The 15,392-nt window shown below is 43.6% G+C and overlaps 1 protein-coding gene across 1 annotated transcript; it reads left to right on the forward strand.

Annotated features, from left to right (window-relative positions):
• Nucleotides 1-848: 848 nt before the first annotated feature.
• On the forward strand, nt 849-15,115 carry SNRPB2 (small nuclear ribonucleoprotein polypeptide B2). Its single transcript, XM_075267389.1, has 7 exons — nt 849-885; nt 3,645-3,728; nt 6,816-6,988; nt 8,678-8,818; nt 9,834-9,881; nt 12,784-12,872; nt 14,841-15,115. Exons 2-7 carry the CDS (start codon nt 3,665-3,667, stop codon nt 14,998-15,000), a joined length of 675 nt encoding a protein of 224 aa, XP_075123490.1. The 5' UTR covers nt 849-885; nt 3,645-3,664; the 3' UTR covers nt 15,001-15,115.
• Nucleotides 15,116-15,392: the final 277 nt, after the last annotated feature.

The following is a 15,392-nucleotide window of genomic DNA, read 5'->3' on the forward strand; positions in this document are numbered from 1 at the left end:
GGGACATTATTATTGTGGAGGCACATAACATGGCAGGGTCACTGTGGTGGTGTTATACTGTGTAAAGGCACAAACAAAGATGGATGAGAATGGATGGAGTCAAAGAGGAAGTGGTTGGGGTCAAATGCGTCAAGGTGTGCGTAGTGAATCGCATATTACGGCCCTCTTTCACTCCTTTGACAGTTGGGAGGTATGACATACTACTGTGTAAGGCCAAGTTCACATCTGTGCTGGAGTCTCTCCTGCAGAAACACCAAAAATCGGCAAAGACAAAAGACTTCCGCGGACGACTCATTGTAAAAATGGAAGAACGCCGACAGCACCCAGCAGACCCCCATTATGGTCTATGGGGTCCACAGGTAATCGCTGTTTTAGCGGTCCAGCTCTCTGTCATTCGGGTGCCGCAGTGGACCCCAAGATGGAGAGTCCAGTGCAAGTGTGAACCCAGCCTAATAGCAATCCTTCTGTTTCCAGTGCAGTAAATCTCATCACACATAATCCCATAGACCACACAGAGCACAAGCCCTCCATGAAAGAACTACAAGCACTGGTCACTGATCTGCAGTTCCTGGAAGACTACAACTCCCAGCAGTCCAAGGGAGTCTGAAGCTGTGACGTCATGCTTCCTAACCGATGAAGAGTTCGGATTTGCAGGTCCAGACAGCGATGGCATCAAGGCCGCAGGTTCATTGCGTTGTAATTCCCTTTCTTTACAGACTATGCCACCTCTCCCACCAAAAAAATGGCCGACGTCGCTTCACTCATAGGCGTCGCTAATCCACGTCACGTGACTCCCGTGTCACGTGATCAACGTGAAGCTGTGAGGGAAAGCGAAGGGGTGCGACGTCAGCGCGTTGCCGTAAAGCACAAGACCGCGGTCGCGCGGTAAGTAATGGAGTGTGTTAGATTTCTCTTATGAATGGCAGATATCTGTGTCTTGTGTTTTCTGCCCAGGGAGCGGTTATAGACTTACTCCGAATAATGGCTGTGTATAGGTGCGGCTTATTAGGAGCGATTATTGATGGGGCAGAGTATATGAGGCTGGGGGTGTATACAGTATATACCGGTAGTACCTTATATAGTACCTTACAGCTGACCGGGCCCCACGTGGCTGTACAGTCAGTATATATATATATATATCTGTATATGTTATGTTGTCTTCTGTTACTAGCACTTGATACATCAGTGTCTGGGAAAGCTGGGTGATGTATATTTAGCTGCTGCAGGGGGTTCCCACCCAGCTGCCTAGTGACAACAACAAGGGCCATGTCACTTATACATCCATATCCACAGGTTAGCTCATCCCTTGTTGATGGTGGGGGTCTCTCCTCAAGGGCGGACAGACCCCTAACAGTAAGTAGGTTTATAACTTACTTTTGGTGCCCCACAGGACATAAACGCTGCGATTTGCCTACAGCGGAGAGGCTGCGGGAAAAATTGCGGTGTTGTACAGTGCAGGCAAAATGGATGGGATTCATGTGAATCCCATCCCCACTTTGCAGAAAAAAGATCGCAGACATGCAATTCCCAAAGCCGTTGTGGCTTTGCAAATCGTAGCATGTCAATTATATCTACGGAAACGCCAGCGGCTTTCCCGTAAATATAATGTTAAGAGAAAGTCTGCGGAGGAAAACTCTGTGAACTTTCTGTTAAAAGCGCTGCAGAAAGAACCGCAATGCGTTCACGCAGCGGTTCTATAGCGCTGCGATTACGGCCCGTGGGGCCTTAGCAGGATTTTCTAGGCTTTTGAAGCTATATACACATGACAGAGTGTCAGCCGTGGTGGTGGGAGGACCCCCACTAATGAACAGCCTCGGCCTACACATTCAGTTGTATGCATATGGCCATAGGGCTGTTCGGGGAGTGTAAACTACCTTCTTCAGGTGACTTTTTTTAAAGCCGTTTCCTTCCCAGGGTCATGTGAGCAGAACCAGCCCCCGTCCCATGGGTCACACTGCCTCCTGTGCATTGGGGTGTGGTGGACTTTAATATAGCCACCGCCTGTGCAAACAGGAGAGACCTGGGGGATAGGGAGCTCCTTCCGGTTGAGTGACCCAGAGTCGGAACCAGTCTAGAACGCCCAGATCCAGCTTCAGTAAAGTCGTTGGAAGAAGGAAGTTAAAGGGGTTGTCCCACGTCGCATACTTACCAGTCTTCGTTTCTGTGAATTCTTCTGTCTTCCGGCTTTGGCTCGTCATTGGTGGGCAGGGTTACATATGACACAGGGTGTCGGGTCTGTATTCGCATTGTGAAGGCTAGACTGGTGTATGAGCGTTCACGCAGGGCCGTCGGCATCTCGCCGCTTGGCTTTGCATATGTGACCCCAGAGCGGAATAACAGCATCGCTTCTGCGGCTGCTGGCTTCATGCAGGGCAGAAGCATAGCGATGTTGCTGGCTTCACCTGTGCCGGCGTCTAACTGTCCCCGGCATCCGCCTCTCTGTGCCGGCGTCTAACCCTGTATTGGCGGCCCCTTCCCCCAAAGGGTAAACTACCCCCCCCCCCCCTCAGGCTGGCTCCCGTGCACTTAGCCCCTCCTCCCTCCCCCCTGAGAGCAGGCAGATACATCACTTGACTCAGGAGCAGCTAGGTCAGGGCTGTGGCCACAAAAAAATTAATAAAGTGAGATAGTGGCCAAACAAAGCAATTTTGCTGAAGCAGTGTATTTAGGAAAAGTTACATTCACATTAACAAGCAGTATAGATAGGATCCTTGTGATGGGACAACCCCTTTAAAGGGATTGTCCAGTTTTAGACCAAGATTGGAAGACTAATCTTGTTTGTATAATGAAAGGTTTTCCAATATACTTTCTGTATCAATTCCTCACAATTTTCTATATATCTGGTTGCTGTCATTCTTTACGTCTACTGGGTAAAAATCAGTCCATGGTCATGTGATATTGTGGTGTGCATGGGACTAACCGACACTGATCTGGAAGTGTCTTAGGGTCAATTCACACTGAGTAATGTGGTGCTGATGCTGGTACGATAACTCGCGTATGAATTAGCACTGAAAAAAGACTCCCATTGACTTCAATGGGTTCCATTTTCCACGCAAAACCCGTTGAGGTTCTTTTGGGAGGCTTTTTTCAACGCTGATTCTTAAGCGAGTTATCAGCAAGAATCAGTGCCAATTTACTTCGTGTGAACAGACCCTTAGAAGTGAATGGACCATTGGCTGAGCGTGAATATCAATACTGCATTCTCCTGATGTCTGACCACTGGAATGTGTAGATATAGAGTTAGTGTATATAACAGGCAAACCTATTTAGGGTACAGACTTAAATTTAGGTTTATCGATACTGTTTTTTGAAGTCATTACTAGGAATGGAACATATAAAGGACAGGATGGTATTTCTTTGTTTGTTTTTTTCTTAATCCATCCATTTAGCTTCAAATACTGCATCATAATACCTGAAGGTGTGTCCTTACCCATAGAGAGGCCTGTGCTAGTGATAAATAACACTTAGGATAGGATGCCTCTAAGCAGTGTCTGTTGCTGTTCTATCACAGAAATACGGTGGCATGGCGTGCAATGTCATGTAGTTACATTGAGGAAAGATTAGGGTGAAAAAAGACCATATTTAGTTTTTTCTTTCTTTTTTTGGGGGGGGGACTTTCTAATCAAAAATTTTCTTTGTTCCAGTTTTACAGAACCTCAGCACAATGGATATTCGGCCAAATCACACGGTTTACATCAACAACTTGAATGATAAAATTAATAAGGACGGTAAGTCGTGTTCATTGTAGAAGCATCTCTATGTTGTTGGCATAAAATGTTACTCCCATCTCCGCAAATCATTGCCAAGATAGGAATAACTACTCCTTGTCCTGGACGTATGGGAACAGTAAGCAATGCTGCTCTACGCTGCCCCAATAATTCCCATGGTGGAGACTGAGAACTGCGGAAACAACACAACTGAGCTTTGCTATTTCTGAAGCGGCGTAGCTGGATGTGCGGTGGCTGAAAACCAATACTGACATGATTTTATTCATATTGGTAATAGATGCGTGGTTTTGTGGGTATAACAGCTTTTTACCTGAAAAACCATATGGGTATGGGGTTTTCAGCCGCCTGGCAGCTGTTCACGGAGTCCATACTTTACAGTAGTCGGCCAGCCCCATAGCACAGTAACTATGGGAGGAGTTGGAGTGATTTGGGGAACGGGTGCTGTTTCTCATCACCCTGACCTGGGGTTAAAACCAGCCTGGAACCCCTAGATATAATACTTAAAAGAAGTAACTCTCCCTGGGTTACTGCTTTAATCCCTAGATATGATACCTAAAAACTTTAAGAGAAGTAGCTCTCCCTGGGTTACTGCTTTAACCCCTAGATGCCGCTAACGTTGCTCTAGCTCAGGGATCCACAACCAACCGCTCTCCAGCTGATGTGAAACTACAATTCCCATGATGCTCCATTCACTTCCATGAATAACAGCAAGTATGCATGCTGGGAGTTGTAGTTTTACAACAGTTGGAGTGCATAATGTTGCCTACCCCGCTCTAGCTGATACCCTGTGCTGCGGCCACCATTATTATAGTCAGACAGCTGGGATTTACAACTACTCCTGTAGGACTGATAACCTCAGCATGGAGATGCTGCTCTTATTGTCCTGGAGTTGCACTTTGATAAGGGAAGCTATTAGGTCCTTTATCATCATTTTGATCACCAAAATGGAACTCTTTATAGTGATCACAGTGAAGTGAAAGAGTCTTCTGATTCACATTGTGTTAATTGAAGTTGCCCCCTCTTCCAGCCCCTCCCTTAAAGAGGGCCTTTCACCACCTGGGGCCCATGCGGTGTAATACACTGCTAGAAAGCCGACAGTGCACTGAATTCAGCGAGCTATTGGCTTTCACGTTCTGTGCCCCCGGTGAAGAGCTATCGGTGCTATTACCGTAGCTCTTCACTGTCAGAAGGGCTTTTTTGACAGTCAGTCAGGAACGCCCTTCCTCACAGTAGCGTCTATTGCGCTGTACTGTGACAGGGGGCGTTGCTTACCGTCCAGCCATGACACTGAGCAGTGAGGAATGCGCCCCCTAGTACGCCCTTTCCCCCCTGCGCTCTATCAGGAGGGGAGGGGGCGGTCCTCACCGCTCTCAAAGTACCATGCTATAGACGCTACTGTGAGGAAGGGTATTCCTGACTGACTGTCAGTAACGCCCTCCTGACTGTGAAGAGCTACGGTACCAGCACCGATGGCTCTTCACCAAGGGCACAGATCGTGAATTCCGGGCACTGTCGGCTTTCTAGCGGTATATAAAACTGCATGTGCCCCAGGAGGTGAAAGGTCCTCTTTAATAGGTCTCCTCTGTCAGCAGGGAACCTAGTTGGTGATAACAAAAGCAGCTTATAGTCCTGTACTATACTAAACTACTGGTTCATTTACATATGAGCTAGGAATCCATAAAATAAGCCAAGCTAGATATAAAACAATATATCTATTTTTTTGTAAAAAAAAAAAAAAAATCTATAAATGTGTAGCCCCTATTATCAGAAGAACTAAAAAATCTAATTTTAATATGTTTATGTGCAATAGTATATGTAAAAACAATTTGGTTTTAGGTAAAAGAAGCAACATTTCCATTTTTTTCACATCTTATACCATTTTTCTACTTCTAGTGACAAAAATATTCAACTTATTTAACAAACATGGCTACTTATTTCAAGCCTTATGTGTCCTGAAAAAGACACGGTAAAATATACCCATATATACTCGAGTATAAGCTGTCCCGAATATAAGCGGAAGCTCCTAATTTTATCACAACGAACTGGGAAAACTTATTGACTCGAGTATAAGCCGAGGGGGGGAAATGCAGCAGCTGCTGGAAAATTTCAAAAATTAAAATGATCAGAGTTTTTGGGTGCAGTGGTTGCTGGGGAAGGGGAGGGGGTGTTTTGGTTGTCTGTCTGCCCCTTCCCTGAGCTTGAGGACTGTTTTTTCTTCCCCCACTTGGAATTCAGTCTGGCTGAATATAGGAGATCTGCAGTGCTCCTATTAACCCCTTCCCGACGGAACAGGAGCACTGCAGATCCCCTATATTCAGTAGACCGGGCACTTTCAGACACAGGGATACCTATGGTGTATGTGTATCGCAGTCGTTTTCTACGTTTATATGTATTCTAGGGAAAGGAGGGATTTACAACTTTTTAAAAAATTTTTTTAAAGCTTCTTGTTTTCCCCCACTATTTTATGGGAGATTCTATACATTGATATTGCAGCTGGTCATAGACCCCCCCCCCCTCCCTACAAAAAAAAAAATAAAAAAAAAAATTGTTGACTTGAGTATAAGCCGAGGGGGGCTTTTTCAGCACAAAAACTGTGCTGAAAAATTCGGGTTATACTGTAGTATATGCAAAGCCATTAAAAGTATATTGCTATGTAAAGAGATGCAAACAAATGTGCTAAATTTGGCCTGAGCATTGGGCCATCGATGACCCTTGGTCCTTAATGGGTTAACCTAGTAGGAGACTGTTGTCACACATTCATATAATTAATGTCATGTCAGAGTAATTACAATAGCAGCAGAATTAATAATTGAGAATTCACCACAAGTCATTTCATGTAACCAGCCTTTCTCCCCGTACACATCTTAGCGTTCGGATACATCTTGTGTCTCTTCTGTCGTTCATGGTCAGACGATGACTTCTCATGTATTTATCCTGTGCTTGCCATAAGGACCAGTTTACACAGGACTTTTCCCGTACGTGTCCTATATGCTATTAGTCTAGTAACGTACAGAACAACCTTGTGTAATATATAGATGTATTCTACTGCTGGAAACCATTGTTAAGATTCCTCTGTTTTGTTCACAGAACTAAAGCGGTCTCTGTATGCGCTGTTCTCACAGTTTGGCCATGTCATGGATATCGTGGCTTTAAAGACCATGAAGATGAGGGGTCAAGCCTTTGTCATTTTTAAGGAACTTGCCTCCGCCACCAATGCTTTGCGACAGCTACAAGGCTTTCCTTTTTATGACAAGCCCATGGTAGGTTTTCCTCTGTGCATGTTCTACACCCGTTCATATAGCCCTGTCGTGTTTTATGATCGTCCATGTATTGCTTGAAGAAACCTGCTTATTAACTCTTTGGTATTGCCACTTTAAAGAAATGTAGTTAGTACTCAAAGAAGTCCATATATACAATGACTGTGTATCTATATCTGTTTCACACTGCCAGAACAATGGTGGTTGAGCTGGGCTCGTTTTGCATCTCCCATGGAGTATAATGTAGAGGACTTTCACGGAAACCATTCTCGTGGATTAGAATGGGTCCTTGTGGTCGAGACATATTTAAAATTCTCCATCTATTCATGATAAAATTAAACAGGGTCACAATGCGATTCATTTGACCCATATTAGTGAAGGAGTCACAGGATAACACTCTGATTTTTGGTCATGTGATTGGAGACACTTTCAGAATGCCGTGTAGCCCTGGCCATAAACTTTCTGGCACAAAAACTCCTGTTTAGGAAAGGTTGTCCATTATAAACAGTATCCATGTAGAAAGTGATGGCAACTGTCATCAAGAATCTGTATTCCTGGAAAGTAAGCGGCACCAGAAGTATCTGATAGCCACTTCACAACCCCCTCCGTTCCACTGAAATATGCGTATCCCACCAAGCTAAAAGCATGTTACTGGGGAATCATCAAGGATAGCTGTTATGTAACTATCTATGACCATCTTAAAAGAGTTATCCAACTCGTAAGAAAAGAAATAAGATTAAAAACAGACAAATTTTATGAAACAAAAAAGAAAGAAAAGAAGCCATACTAGCCACGGACTTGGGGACAGATTTCGCCCCTGAATCCAGAGCAGAATCCTCCCAGAATCCACCTTCCATTGTTTTCAATGGGAGGCAGAGATCGCAGCAGGATGCGGAAAAAAGAAGCGTCCTGCTTGAACTCCCCGCGGATTCTGCGGCTGATTCAACCGTGGGATCCGCGGCTCGAAACTCCCTCCTGATTAGGTCCATTTATCTGGGCCTTATCAGGAGTGGGATGCCGTGACACAATGCTGATGTTCTGGATCAGCGGCTAGACTGCGGCAAAAATGCTGGCAGTGGAAAATGAAGAGGAATTCCTCTTCATTATCCACCATGTGAGCATACCCTTATTTTCCCCTGCAATCCTGCACTGTCACTCCTTCGGTCATCCCTGGCTTGACCTGAATGTGACTGCTGTGACCTGTGGCTGCAGCGTTCATGTGTCATACGTTACTGACTCCACCATGGAGAGCTGCACATGAGCTCAGTGGCTGCAGCAGACACATGCTGACCAGATGGACAGAGGATGCATCGGTGCTGATTCACCAGGGTTTGTTTTTTTTTACTTTACATTTACAGCTGTTTTTTTTATACAGTTGGCTAACCCCTAATTACATAAATGACATGGTTACAGTAATCACATAAGTAATTGTCTTTGATTAAAAATGAGTGCGTTACTACAGGTGCGGTAGTGGGAGGGAGTAACATGGTTTACTGCTGTTTGCCGGCTACACCTGGACTTGACATTGTGACACGTTCAGGTGAATACAAGCAATTACGTTAACCCTCACGTGTCCCTGCAGCCCCTACCACGCATGTAGTAGCACCCTAAGGGCATTTGTGTTTCCAAAAAATGGTTTAGTGCATCCTTCCTATGTGTTTTCCTTTAGTAATAATGAATTTTGTCCTGCAGCGAATTCAGTATGCTAAGACTGACTCTGACGTGGTGTCCAAAATGCGTGGCACATTTGGAGATAAGAAGGAGAAGAAAGACAAGAAAAAGAACAAACCTCAAGAGCAAGCAGCTAATGCTACAAATAAAAAACCAACACAAGTAAGTGTCAGGATCATGGAGCATGCAGGGGCGGCCTGCACTTACATATTGGTAGAATTATACCATCTGCAGACAGTTGCTGTTGGAATCTGTATGCATGACCTTAGTATCTATCAAATTTTTTGTATTACTCTTAGTGTCCATTTTCATGTTTGCAGGTCTTAGTATGGTGTCTCCCACAAATGTACAAATACTGTCTAAGGCTAAATTCACACTACGGAACGCCAGCGTGTATCACAGCCGTACACACTGGCGTTACAGCAGGGCTGCCGGACACTTCCCATTCATTTCTATGGGAGCCGGCATGCGAGCGCTCCCCATAGAAATGAATGGAAAAAAGCAGTCCATTCGTTTCTATGGGGAGCGCTCGCATGCCGGCTCCCATAGAAATGAATGGGAAGTGTCCGGCAGCCCTGCTGTAACGCCAGTGTGTACGGCTGTGATACACGCTGGCGTTCCGTAGTGTGAATGCACCCTAAGGCTAAATTCACATGTGTGTCGGTCTCTGTTATTCGCGTCTGCTAGGGGACCCGAATGATGGAGAGCTGGAGTGCTGCTTTAACAAGGACATTTGTGAATCCCATTGACTATAGTGGGGTCCACCATTTCAATACTAACAGAAAGAGAAGTCCTTCATTCGAGGCTTTTCTCTCTGATGATTTTTGGCGGGTTCTCTGACTGTGAACTTAGCCCAAGTGTAAACTTGCTGGACAGTTTTACATCACACCAGATATATCACTATGGTGCACCATTAGACTGTCTAGTCCAAGTTTACACCAATTGGTTTGCTTTGTTTCTGGGAGTTTTTCCCCCGCACAGTGTTGCATTGTAAGCTGCGCCACTTTTCCACTAAACCACGTTACTTCTTTAGACAAGGTGGACGTGGATAAAATGGTTAACAAATGATGTAGTCAGGTTTTAGGAGCAAATTGAGACAGTATTCTGACACATTTTTATAAGTAAACCCCAGTGTTGTTTGCTTTGGGTCTTGATTTTGGTTGTTTTTCTGTTTTAGACTCCAGAAACTGAAAACTCGGCACCGGGAGCAGGACAGAGCCTACAGGTAAACTTAGGATTTCTATACTTCTGTCATAAACGTCTGACTAGCAATGCTTGGAACATTCACTTTAGGACCAATGTCATGTTCAGTATGTCAAGGTTATCAATGGACTTACTGCCATGGGCATTTTTGGCCTTAAAGGGATCCAATCATTGGAATCCCATTTTTTTCTGCCTAACACGTAGGAATAGCCTTAAGAAAGGCTATTCTTCTCCTACCTTTAGTTGTCTTCTCCGCGCTGCCGTTCGGTAGAAATCCCCTTTTTTTTGGTATGCGAATGAGTTCTCTTGCAGCACTGGGGGCGTCCCCAATGCTGCGAGAGAAATCTCCAGCTACGCCTCTATCTTCGTGTCTTCTTCCATCCTGGGTTTCAAACTTCTAGGCGTGCGCAGTCAGCTCTTCCATTGGGCCACAAGCATAACCGACTTGTGGCCCGATGGAAGAGTCAACTGCGCATGCCTAGAAGTTTGAAACCCAGGACGGAAAAAGACACTAAGATAGTGGCATAGCTGGAGATTTCTCTCGCAGCATTGGGGACGCCACCAGTGCTGCGAGAGAACTCATTTCCATACAGAAGAAAAACGGGATTTCTACCAAACAGCGGTGTGGAGAAGACAACTAAAGGTAGGAGAAGAATAGCCTTTCTTAAGGCTATTCCTACATGTTAGCGAGAAAAAATTGATTGGATCCCCTTTGAAGGGGTATTCCTGGCTTAGCAGGTTGGCATTGCCCAGCTCTCAAGACCCTTACTGATCAGCTGTTTGAAGAAACCACAGTGTTCAACGCTGTAGCCTGTTCAAAGAAACTACGCATAAAGCTGTACTTTGTATAGCAGCTGTGCTTAGTATTGTACAGTATACAGCAGAAAACGGGTAAATTCAGAATCAGTCATATAATGATCACACAGTGTTATTCCTATTGTACGCACACAACAGTTTCTTCCGAAAATTTCCTGTAAATCCAGCTATGCTTTAAAGTTGTTGTGCAGGACTTGAAGGCATGGTTGCTGTCTTCTTCTCGGGAAGTGTCATCATGTCCATTGGTCACATAGCAATACCACATCTCCATACCATTAAATGAATGAGACTGAAATGCAGCATGGCCATGTGACCAACAGACATGTTGCCACTTTGAGAAGAAGAAAGCAGCCATGCCTTCAAGTCCTGCACAACCCCTTTAAAGTAACTTCCTAATAAACAAATGGCTTCATGGTTTATTACTGTTTGAGATTGTGTTATATCCCTTTTAAGATCATCCCAGTTGTCAAAAGGAAATCTGGGAATGATGACGTGTCCACAGGAAACTTCTTTATAACTTGTTCTCATCCTATTAATTAATATTATAACTGTGAAAGTTTGTGGGTTTGTGAGTTTGGATGTTCGGATGTTTGTTCCTCAATCACGCAAAACCCGCTCGACCGATTTGGCTGAAAGTTTCCACAAACATAGTTAATACACCCCATTGCGCAATAGGCTACTTTTCCTCACAATAGCGCACATACGTTTGTGCCAGGACCCCCATAAAACCCAAACTCACACCACCATCTCTGCAATCTCACACACTTTGGACCATAGCAAGCCACAAAATTCCTATTGCCCTCTGCAGCCTCGCCCCTAACCCCACACAATCTCATATACATATACTTTACCACTTTGCCCCTCACCTTAACGATACTCCAGGAGGCGCTCTATAACGCTCCGGAGCAGCCATGTTTGCCGACCCCCACCGCTCTGACAATCCGCGACACCGCCCACCCATGTCAATACCCCTAGGCAGTCTAATAAATGCAAAAAAAAAAAACGTTTAAAAAAAAAGTAAAAAAAAATATAAAAACAAATAAAAAGGATTAAAGATTCAAATCACCCCCCTTTCCCTAGAACAAATATAAAAGTAGTTAAAAACTGTGAAACACATACATGTTAGGTATCCCCGCATCCGAAATCGCCCGCTCTACAAAGCTATACAAATATTTTTCCTGTTCGGTAAGCGCCGTAGCGGGAAAAATGGTCAAATGTGCCAAACCACCGTTTTTTCACTGTTTTGATTCTGATAAAAATTTGAATAAAAAGTGATCAAAGCAATAACATTTCCCGAAAATGGTAGAACTACAAAGTACACCCAGTCCCGCAAAAAAAGACGCCCTATGCATCCCCGTACACGGACGTATAAAAAAGTTACGGCTGTTGGAATATGGCAACTTTTCAAAAAAAAATTAACATAGTTTTGGATTTTTTTAAGGGGTCAAAATGTAAATAAAACCATATAAATTTGGTATCCCCGGAATCGTAACGAAACACAGAATACAGAGGACAGGTCGTTTTGGTTGCACAGTGAACGCCGTAAAACCAAAGCCCGTAAGAAAGTCGCAGAAATGCATTTTTTCTTCAAATCCACCCCATTCTGAATTTTTTTCCTGCTTCCCAGCACATTATATAGAATAAATAATGGTGGCATCAGGAAGAAAAAATTGTCCCGCAAAAATTAAGACCTCATATGGCTCTGGGAGCGGAGAAATAAAAAAGTTATGGGGTTTAGAAGGAGGGGAGTCAAAAACGAAAAACCAAAATCAAAAAATGCCATTGGCGGGAAAGGGTTAACTTCAAATACTTCTGTCCCAAAGTCACTATGTAAAGTTTCTCACAACATCGTATATATAGCAGCTCAAATACAAATTAACTTCAACACAAAAGTCTCACGTATTCTCTGAATTACAGCAAAAACAAGATATAAAGTTACATTTCATATCCCATACCTTATACACAGTACGAAAACCTTACCCACGCCTGTATATACCCACTTCTACAATCACTGCAGACGAAGTCGCGGGTACCAGCTAGTTATATTATAAATCCTATAAGTCTATACAACTTGTTTTACTTCTGATTATCTCTTTACATTACACTAGGTGCCAGATAACCCTCCAAATTACATCCTTTTCTTGAATAACCTGCCTGAAGAAACCAATGAGATGATGCTTTCAATGTTGTTCAATCAGTAAGTATTAAACGTTTTATGTGTTTGACACATTTCGGTATTAGCTGTGTCTTCTAAACCGCTATATGTCTTACTATATCATATGCAGTCAGGGGATAATCGTACACATCAGGGAGAGTGTGTGCCTACGTAGACAGTACAGAGACTTACAAATCATTCCTGCTCCACTAGGGATTCTGGGTAAAAAATATGCAAATCTATTCTCCAGGATGTAATTAGGAGAACAGTGCACTCCGTATGCCGCCCTCTAGAGGGCAGCATCCTTAACATCATGCATGACTCAGTTAAAAAGCCTACTATCATGATGCGGATTTAATTGCCACATTAGTAGAGGGCGGCATACAGAGTGCACTGTTCTCCTAATTACATCCTGGAGAATAGATTTGCATATTTCTTACCCTATATCATATGTATGCTGAAGTATTTCACTAGACAAATATTTCTGGCATAATCTGTGTATTGCTCTATTACTCGGTAGCAACTTCTTTTCCCCTTAGAGATCCTGGTGTGTTGAGGTGATAACAGGACGTTTCCTGCAGATTTGTAGCCTGCACATTTATTCTCCAGGCTCTTGTTCTAGGCCCCAAAAGTGCTGTATAGACTTGAGATATGGGGGGTGCGGGCCATATGGTTTACTGTCGTCATAATCATGTTGGTGGAATCAACTTTAGGGCCAATTCATACCTGCGCTCGGTCTCAGACAAACTGGACAGGAGACGGAAACCGGCAGTCAGTTTTCAAACCCATTCACTTGAATGGGTTTGCATAGTGAGCGTCTTCTGCCTCTCCGCGGCGAGACCGTTTTTTTTTTTTTTTTTTAACCGGACACAAAGTCGGACATGCAGGACTTTGTTTGTTTTTTTTGTTTTGTTTTTTTAAATGTAGATTGTGAGCCCCACATAGAACTCACAATGTACATTTTTCCCTATCAGTATGTCTTTTTTTAGAATATGGGATGGAAATCCATGCAAATACGGGGAGAACATACAAACTCCTTGCAGATGGTTTTATGCCCTTGGTGGGATTTGAACACCAGGACTCCAGGGCTGCAGTGCTAACCACTGAGCCACCGTGTGGCCCCTGACATGCAGGACTTTGTATCCAGTTGAAAAAAAAAATAAGAAAAACTGTTTTGCTGCGGAGACCAGAAATCGCTCACGGGCGGACACTGACTGCCGGGTTTCCGTCTCCTTTAAGGGTTTCTCGGGCAGAAGACGGAAACCCACAAAGCACAGACCGGGCGCAGGTGTGAACATTGCTTGAGGATTATTATATGTGTTATGAAGTAAAGTGAATTGGTGCAGCAATAGTCATATGCATTTTAGGGCCAAGGCCCCACGTTGTGGAAACGCAGCTTATTTTTATTGCAGATTTTGTTGCAGTTTTTTGAGCCAAAGCCAGGAGTGGATTGAGCAGAAGGGAGACGTATAAGTATACCTATATACATATTTCCCATTCCTTTTATAGCCATTCTTGGCTTTGGCTCAAAAAAGGGCAACAAAATCTGCAACAGGGATTTTTTGTTTAGTATCCCTGTAATGTTTTCAGGTCAGCCCTGTATAGAAGAAGGTCTCATGTGATGTATAGCGTCCTAGATTTATACCATAGGAAAGCAGCTAAGTAAAATCTGCATAAATAGCAGCAGACGTTTCTCAAGTTGCTATGGGAATGTGGAGATTGGCGTTTGTACGGCCCTGATGTTCTTGTATCTAGGTGTATAATATGTATATTTATATCCTATGTTCTTTTAGGTCTCTAAATATGCATCACTACAAGACGCGAATGTTCTTTACTCTTGCTGGCTTTCACCTTAGATTCTCCTTTAGTTTACTTGTAGCTTTATCTTCCCGTATTGTGTTATAATAAATCGGATCAACAAAACAGATCGATTTAAAGTTACAAAACTCTGACAAAGGTGGCGTCTGTTTTGTATTCTGAGATAGTCATGTCCTTTTGCGTTTTCCCCAGGTTTCCCGGCTTCAAAGAAGTGCGTCTGGTACCTGGAAGACATGATATCGCCTTTGTAGAGTTTGAGAACGAGACCCAGGCGGGGTCCGCACGAGATGCACTTCAAGGATTTAAGATTACACCGTCTCATGCTATGAAGATCACATACGCTAAGAAGTGAAAACAATTGACTTTGGACTTATTTATACCATTTTATTTTATTTTTTTCATTTGTTACTGTCTCAGAGAATTTACCATTTCTGTTCAGGCCTAGAAAAATTCAGAAGAAATTATGTTTGGCAGATTCTAATTTTGTACAAATAAATGTTTGTTTTACACTTTGACTTTTAGTTTAACTTGACGCTATAGATCAGGGGTAGGGAGGGAATCTTTAGCACTCCAGCTGTTGCAAAACTACAACTCCCAGCATGTATACTTGTCCTGCTGTTCTTGGAACTCTCATAGAAGTGAATGGAGCATGTTGGGAGTTGTAGTTTCACAGCAGCTGGAGTGCCGAAGGTTCCCTACCCCTGCTGTAGAACATATCATAAACCGATGTCTTGTCTGCCTACA

The sequence above is a fragment of the Leptodactylus fuscus genome, chromosome 3 (assembly GCF_031893055.1).
Source record: "Leptodactylus fuscus isolate aLepFus1 chromosome 3, aLepFus1.hap2, whole genome shotgun sequence".
Classification (NCBI taxonomy): domain Eukaryota; kingdom Metazoa; phylum Chordata; class Amphibia; order Anura; family Leptodactylidae; genus Leptodactylus; species Leptodactylus fuscus.